This window comes from Boleophthalmus pectinirostris, unplaced genomic scaffold (genome assembly GCF_026225935.1).
Source record: "Boleophthalmus pectinirostris isolate CB_2022bp ecotype Guang Dong unplaced genomic scaffold, ASM2622593v1 HiC_scaffold_17, whole genome shotgun sequence".
NCBI classification, from domain to species: domain Eukaryota; kingdom Metazoa; phylum Chordata; class Actinopteri; order Gobiiformes; family Gobiidae; genus Boleophthalmus; species Boleophthalmus pectinirostris.
The window spans coordinates 36,549,867-36,557,366 of record NW_026571115.1 but is presented as its reverse complement, the minus strand read 5'-3'; the positions used below and the strand labels follow the sequence as shown (position 1 = coordinate 36,557,366).

Below are 7,500 nucleotides of genomic sequence, written 5' to 3'. Positions count from 1 at the left end.
TGTGTGACTGTGTGTGACTTGTGTGACCTGTGTGTGACTTGTGTGACCTGTGTGTGTGACTGTGTGTGACCTGTGTGTGACTTGTGTGACCTGTGTGTGACCTGTGTGTGACCTGTGTGTGACTTGTGTGACCTGTGTGTGACTTGTGTGACCTGTGTGTGACTGTGTGTGACCTGTGTGTGACTTGTGTGTGTGACTGTGTGTGACTTGTGTGACTTGTGTGACCTGTGTGTGACTTGTGTGTGACCTGTGTGTGACTTGTGTGACCTGTGTGTGACTTGTGTGACTGTGTGTGACTTGTGTGACTGTGTGTGACTTGTGTGACCTGTGTGTGACCTGTGTGTGTTGACCTGTGTGTGTGACTTGTGTGACTTGTGTGACCTGTGTGTGACCTGTGTGACTTGTGTTACCTGTGTGTGACTTGTGTGACTTGTGTGACTTGTGTTGACTGTGTGTGACTGTGTGACCTGTGTGTGACTGTGTGACCTGTGTGTGACTTGTGTGTGCCCTGTGTGTGACTGTGTGTGACTTGTGTGACTGTGTGTGACTTGTGTGACTGTGTGTGACCTGTGTGTGACTGTGTGTGACTTGTGTGACCTGTGTGTGACTTGTGTGACTTGTGTGTGACTTGAGTGACCTGTGTGTGACCTGTGTGTGACTTGTATGACTTGTGTGTGACTTGTGTGCCCTGTGTGTGACCTGTGTGTGACTGTGTGTGACCTGTGTGTGACTGTGTGTGACCTGTGTGTGACTTGTGTGTGACTTGTGTGTGACTTGTGTGACTTGTGTGTGACTTGTGTGACTTGTGTGACCTGTGTGTGACCTGTGTGTGACCTGTGTGTGACCTGTGTGTGACCCGTGTGTGACTTGTGTGACCCGTGTGTGACTTGTGTGACCCGTGTGTGACTTGTGTGACCTGTGTGTGACCCATGTGTGACTTGTGTGGTCTTTTCCTGAGAACAAATGTAATTCTGATTTAATTAATTGCCATATTTTTTAGACTATAATAACTTTTTTTTTTTTTAATCCATGTGAAGTTAACAACCTAAGAAAAACTGACAAGCTTCCACATTCACCTCAAAAATCACCCTTTTAATTTCTGCCACAAACTTAAGAATATATCTGAAAACACTTCAAACAGACAGAAACAGACTCAGTGTCCACTGTAAAGGACACAGATTAATTGGCCGTTCTGTCTGTTTTTGTTGCGTTTCCTCGCTCACCTGCTCTCCTCTCCTTCCAGAAGCTTCCTGTAGGTGGCGATCTCGATGTCCAGGGCCAGTTTGACGTTGAGCAGGTCCTGATAGTCCTGCAGGTGTCGGGCCATCTCCTCCTTCAGGCTCTGGATCTCCTCCTCCAGGTGAGCCACTCTCTCCTGGAACGCCGAGGTCTCCAGAGCCGCCCGCTCCTCCTGCTCGCGCAGCTGACGCTCCAGAGACTCGTTCTACAAAAACAAGAAGAAGAGATTTAACCCACAACCTACAGGAGAAAGAGAGAGAGAGTGTTTTTATATTTATGTATGTTTCGTGGCGACTGGATCTGGTATCAGTGCCGCGCCCTCCTGCTCCTGCGCTCTCGCTGCGCACCTGCCTGTGAGCTGCTGTGAGCCTTTTAGTCCCGTTTTGGCCTTTTGTTTGGTCAGGTTAGTTTGGGGGCGTCTTTTTTCCTTTAGGTTAGTGATGTCGGCATCATTTTTCTGTTTGGCCGCTCACCAGGTCCATCTTTCAGTTGTTACTTTGTTTTTGGGCACGGGAGGGGTTTTAGTGTTTTTAAAGTAAATTAAAATTAACTTAAAAATAAAAACAACTTTTACTTTTGGGTTCGGTCATGCAAAAGTTTACAACAAGGCCAAAAATTCAAGTTAATTGATCTGATATAAAAATGTATTGAACAGATACATATGTACTCTAGTTTATCAAACTGTTCACCTTTTTTCTGTTCCATTTTTGGTTCTAAAGTTCCATATGTTTTAAACAGACCATGTATGAAACATGGAACAAAAATTATTTCCCAAATTTCAAAGACCTGAAAATCATGTAAATAAATGGATGTATTTCATCATATCTTGTGTTATTCCATCTTTGAACTGTTGATGAAGGGACATGATTTTTAAAAAAAAGTATTTAAAATGATAAAAATGTTCTTGGAAGGACTGACATATTTTATAGAAATAGTTTTCTTTCATTTTGAAGTAATATTAAAGTATTCGGAAGAAAAAAGCCACAAATGATGTAAAATCCTGCACCTTCTACTTGTTTGTACAATTTTCCCTCCGTTACTTTTCCCTCCGTTACCATGAACTTTCTTAATAAAAAATCTCATGAGTCAAAAAGTCAGAGGTTTTTCAACCTAATCTTGTACCATATGGTAGAAAACTATATGAAGCAAATATTCAAACCAGTTTGTTAAGGATATGTAAGTGAGAACCAAGAGTTATCACTGTTTGGATTTATTGCCCAAAAAGTGCTGCATATTTCATTCCCTCCGTTACTGACATGAGTTTTTAATTTTTTGTCAACAACTTGAAAGAATCTCACAGGTTTAACTTGACCCTGTTGGAGTGTAACTCTTTCCTACATTCTGATACTTTACTTATTTCAATAGTTCCTCTAGTTTCTGAATAAGAGACATTTGAATGTCAAAAATCTGCCCTGTTTCCCTCCGTTAACACTTGACTGGATCCTTTTATGACCTTTTCGCCTCCTGTGTCTCTTTAATATGTTTGATGTCTTGGTGGAGAGAAAGAGAGGAGACAGAGGGGGAAGAGAAGTGAGAAAATGAAGCAGCTCTAAAGCCTAATTTATGGTCACAACTCAGAGAATCTGCATCAACCGACGTTCACCTCCAAAAATGACGTCTAATGACACGTCGAACCAACACAGACAGTAAGAGCTGTGACTGGTCGTCTACATTCGCTCTATGGACATCTCTGGTGCTCCACTTTCCCTCTTTGTTTTGTAATCACAAACTCCAGTTTTAAATCCTCGCTTCCTGGTGTCGTGGCGGTGAACGACTTTGCAGCGCATTGAATCAAAAACAACGGCGACAAGGCGGCGGCGGCGGCGGCGGCGGCGGCGGCAGTGTGCGGTGAGTCGAGGCATCAAACTATAATTTAACCTTAAATGTGAAGCTCAAGTCACTGAACGTCTTGTGCCTCACCACCAGGGGGCTCTCTGCAGCTCTGCCCCTGTCCCTGCCCCTGCCTCTGCCCCTGCCTCTGCCCCTGCCTCTGCCCCTGCCTCTGCCCTGCCCTCTGCCCCTGCCCTCCTGCCCTCTGCCTCTGCCCCTGCCGCTCCCCCTGCCCCTCTTTCTTCTCTCCTCTCGTCTGTGTCTGAGTCTGGAGGTTTTTTCTCTCACAGGTTCACGAGGCTCTGGGCGGTGATGGAGGAGCTTCATTAAACCAAAGGTCAGAGGTCAGAGGTCAGACTCTAGACTCTCTCTCTGTGTGTGTGTGTGAGGCTGATGGAGTCACACAGTTTTTCACAGAACTATTGGCGTTTCTGCTTCATTAAAGCTCCACGTCCTCTGTGTGTGTGTGTGTGTGATGCCTGCGGTGTCCTCTAGGGGCGCTGTTCTGTACATCTACACTGGTATTTATGTTAGTGTGACCATATTCCTGTTCGTTAAAACCAGGACATCGTTCGGGGGGCAGGGGGGCGGGGCCTCGTCATCGACTCTCACCTGGCAAATCTTTTTAATGTTCTTCTGCGTCCTGGTGCTTTGGTGTCCCTGACACACTGGACACCGACACACATGTGCTGCTTTGTTCACTGTGCACATGGACTCACACTTGTCACGACCGGGACGGAAAGCGGAGAATTTCTTGTACAAATCATCGTTAAATGTGCGTTTGCGTTTCGGTGCGTTGCAGACTGACCGACAGTTACAGAGAACTACGACAGCTGGTCAGTTTAATGGACCAGTGAAAGGAAATAAAAACCTAAAAAATTTTTTTTTTTAAACAGACGGCCAGGAAATGTCCGGGGAAAAACAGACGTTTGGTCACCCTAATTTATGCAAACTTGTAAATACATTTGCATCATATAAAGCTCTATGTTTGTATTGATACTTTCACACTCGGGGGGGGGGGGTTCTACATGTAACTCTCTGCTAGTATGTCCAGCTGTTACCATGGTGACACGATGCAAAGATGCAAAGCACAACACTGTCGAAAAAGTTTTGGATGGTCTAAAAACTCAAGAAAAAATACAAAATGGATGTAAACAGCACATTATCCGGAGCGTTCGTGTTCAGGAGTTTACACTGTGTTCCAAATTATTAGGCAAATTATATTTTTCTCAGATTTTGTCAAATTGTCAATATAAATGACCGGAGCCCTGGTTAATTGGTGTGACGGGGGCCTGTAGGTTTGTGTGAGGATCTCAGGTGGGTCCATGAGTCACAGGCAGTGGATCCGCTGAGCGCAGGAGCCTGGGATAAACGTCAGTGGGATTAGTTTTATTTTGCAGGTGTGAAAGTTTAACACACTGGACTGGAACACTACAGAAGAACTATTTTATCTCCAGGGGTGAACCAAATCATCAAACTGTGGATGTGAAAACGCCAAAACCAAAAAGGTGAGAGTGACTTAAAGGTTGTATAGAGGATTTTCCAAGGAACGAGAAATCCAGCGACGGTTTGTCCTTTTTCAAATGTTGCGCATGTGTGAAACCACCTCCCCTCCCCCACAGCTCCTACGTAGAAACACCTCCTCCTCCTCCTTACGCCAGAAAGTCCTCATCGCTGCACATGACTTGTAAACAACTAACTACAGTGTTGGTTAGGCAAGACGGAGAAGTGAGGAGCGGGGGGAGCGGGTGCGCGGACATTTCGTGCACGGAAAAGAAGTGAGGAGCAGGAAGAAGAACGGAACGGGGAGAGAGGAGCAGGACGGGGCGCAGAGAGGGTGCGCGGAGATTCAGTGCGAATGAAGCAGCAAGTGGACTCTTTCTTTGCATTGAAAATTACGTTTTCATTATCACATTCGTGTCCTGAAAAACGTTTGTCTCGCTCTTGGAAATAAAGTACGTTTTCATAATAAGCAGAAGTTTCCTGTCCAGGAGTAATTTGTGGACCAGTGGTTCAGTCTTTAGACCCTTCGTCTGCTTCAGTCGCGCCGTCGCTGGAATGAATCTACAAGAATCACCTTAGTTTGGCTTCGCTGCTTTTCCCCTTGTCTTCTTCTTTCAGCGACCTCAAAAACGGACTTTCTTTTGCGGCGAACTGCTCCTGGATTCTTGTCGCCATCGCAACAAACTTTGCGCGAACTGCGAGGAAGATATAGGTCAAAAAAAGCCGCTAAGAACTGTTGCGTTGGTGGAGTAAACAGCGTCTTGCGTCTGTGGACTGTGTGACAGTCGTACGTAAACCACGTACCGGCAGCGCGCAGGCAAGTCAGTTACACTAGAAACGTAGGGAGTTTGATTGACAGCCTGTCAGCTCACAGATAACGAGGCAGTGTCGTTATCCCCACCACGTCCAGAGTTGATGAATTTTTATTCTCTTTTTTTTAGTCATCATAATTACAAGGCGACTGTGTCTCTATAATCTATCACTGACAATTTGAAACAAAAAAAATCCTCCATACAACCTTTAATGAAAGCTCGTTTAACAGTAAAAATCTCCTGTCGTAGTTCAGGTCGCTCTGCTCTTTCTCGTCTGATTGTGTGAAAATAAAACTCAGATTAAAGTCGATCTTGTTAACAGAGCCTCAGACGGAGCAGTGCCTCCAGTTAGCAGAATGTAACACTTGTGGTGCGTTTGTGTGTGGTTGCCGTGGTTACTCACAGTCCCCCGCAGAGCCTCCAGGTCGCAGGTCACCGCCTGCACCTGTCGTCTGTACTCGTTGGCGTCCTGCTTCGCCTGTCGGAGCGCCTCTGCGTTCCTATTGGCCGCGTCAGTCAGGTCGGCGAACTGTGGACCAATCAGAGACGAGCAGCTCATCAGTCACACCTGTCCTGGTTCTGGTCTAGTCCTGGTCTAGTTCTGGTTTAGTCCTGGTTTAGTTCCAGACTTAGTCACATTTTTTTTTTCTTTTTCTTTTTTCAGTCCCAGTCCTCGGTGGTTCATACCTTAGACCTGTACCAGTCCTCGGTGGTTCATACCTTAGACCTGTACCAGTCCTCGGTGGTTCATACCTTAGACCTGTACCAGTCCTCGGTGGTTCATACCCCGTGTGGTTCATACCCCAGACCTGTACCAGTCCTCATGTGGTTCGTACCTCGAGTGGTTCATACCTTAGACCTGTACCAGTCCTTGGTGGTTCACACCTTAGACCTGTCAGAGTCCTTGTTGGTTCATATCTTAGACCTGTACCAGTCCTCTGTGGTTTATACCTCATGTGGTTCATACCTTGGACCTGTACCAGTTCTCAGTGGTTCACACTTTAGACCTGTCAGAGTTCTTGTTGGTTCATACCTTAGACCTGTACCATTTCTCGTGTGGTTCATACCTTAGACCTGTCCCAGTCCTCATGGTTCATACCTTAGACCTGTACCAGTCCTCGGTGGTTCATACCTTAGACCTGTACCAGTCCTCGGTGGTTCATACCTTAGACCTGTACCAGTCCTCGGTGGTTCATACCTTAGACCTGTACCAGTCCTCATGTGGTTCGTACCTCGAGTGGTTCATACCTTAGACCTGTACCAGTCCTTGGTGGTTCACACTTTAGACCTGTCAGAGTTCTTGTTGGTTCATACCTTAGACCTGTACCAGTTCTCGTGTGGTTCATACCTTAGACCTGTCCCAGTCCTCATGGTTCATACCTTAGACCTGTACCAGTCCTCGGCGGTTCATACCTTAGACCTGTCCCAGTCCTCATGGTTCATACCTTAGACCTGTACCAGTCCTCGGCGGTTCATACCTTAGACCTGTACCAGTCTTCATGGTTCATACCTTAGACCTGTACCAGTCCTCATTGGTTCATACCTTAGACCTGTACCAGTCCTCGGCGGTTCATACCTTAGACCTGTACCAGTCCTCGGTGGTTCATACCTTAGACCTGTCCCAGTCCTCATGGTTCATACCTTAGACCTGTACCAGTCTTCATGGTTCATACCTTAGACCTGTACCAGTCCTCGGCGGTTCATACCTTAGACCTGTACCAGTCTTCATGGTTCATACCTTAGACCTGTACCAGTCCTCATTGGTTCATACCTTAGACCTGTACCAGTTCTCGAGTGGTTCATACCTTAGACCTGTCCCAGTCCTCATGGTTCATACCTTAGACCTGTACCAGTCCTCGGCGGTTCATACCTTAGACCTGTACCAGTCCTCGGCGTTCATACCTTAGACCTGTACCAGTCCTCGGTGGTTCATACCTTAGACCTGTACCAGTCCTCGGTCTCCTGCATGTTGGACGAGGCCATGGTCTCGTACTGGACCCTGATGTCCCTCAGAGCCGCGGTCAGGTCGGGTTTGGACAGGTCCAGATCCACGTGGACCTGCTGAGCCAGAATCTGCTCCTGAAGCTCACGCAGCTCCTGGACAAACAAAAACAAA

At 46.5% G+C, this 7,500-nt stretch overlaps 1 protein-coding gene across 4 annotated transcripts in view; it reads right to left on the bottom strand.

Moving 5' to 3' along the window:
* gfap (glial fibrillary acidic protein) overlaps window positions 1–7,500 on the bottom strand; it is a 28,509-nt gene that overhangs the window by 3,667 nt on the left and 17,342 nt on the right. For all 4 annotated transcript variants that reach the window (XM_055152488.1, XM_055152487.1, XM_020929465.2 and 1 more), the window contains 3 exons: window positions 7,320–7,481; window positions 5,788–5,913; window positions 1,224–1,444 (listed from right to left, as the gene is read on the bottom strand). In XM_055152488.1, the coding sequence (XP_055008463.1) occupies window positions 1,224–1,444; window positions 5,788–5,913; window positions 7,320–7,481 (509 nt within the window). The remainder of the gene's footprint in view (window positions 1–1,223; window positions 1,445–5,787; window positions 5,914–7,319; window positions 7,482–7,500) is intronic.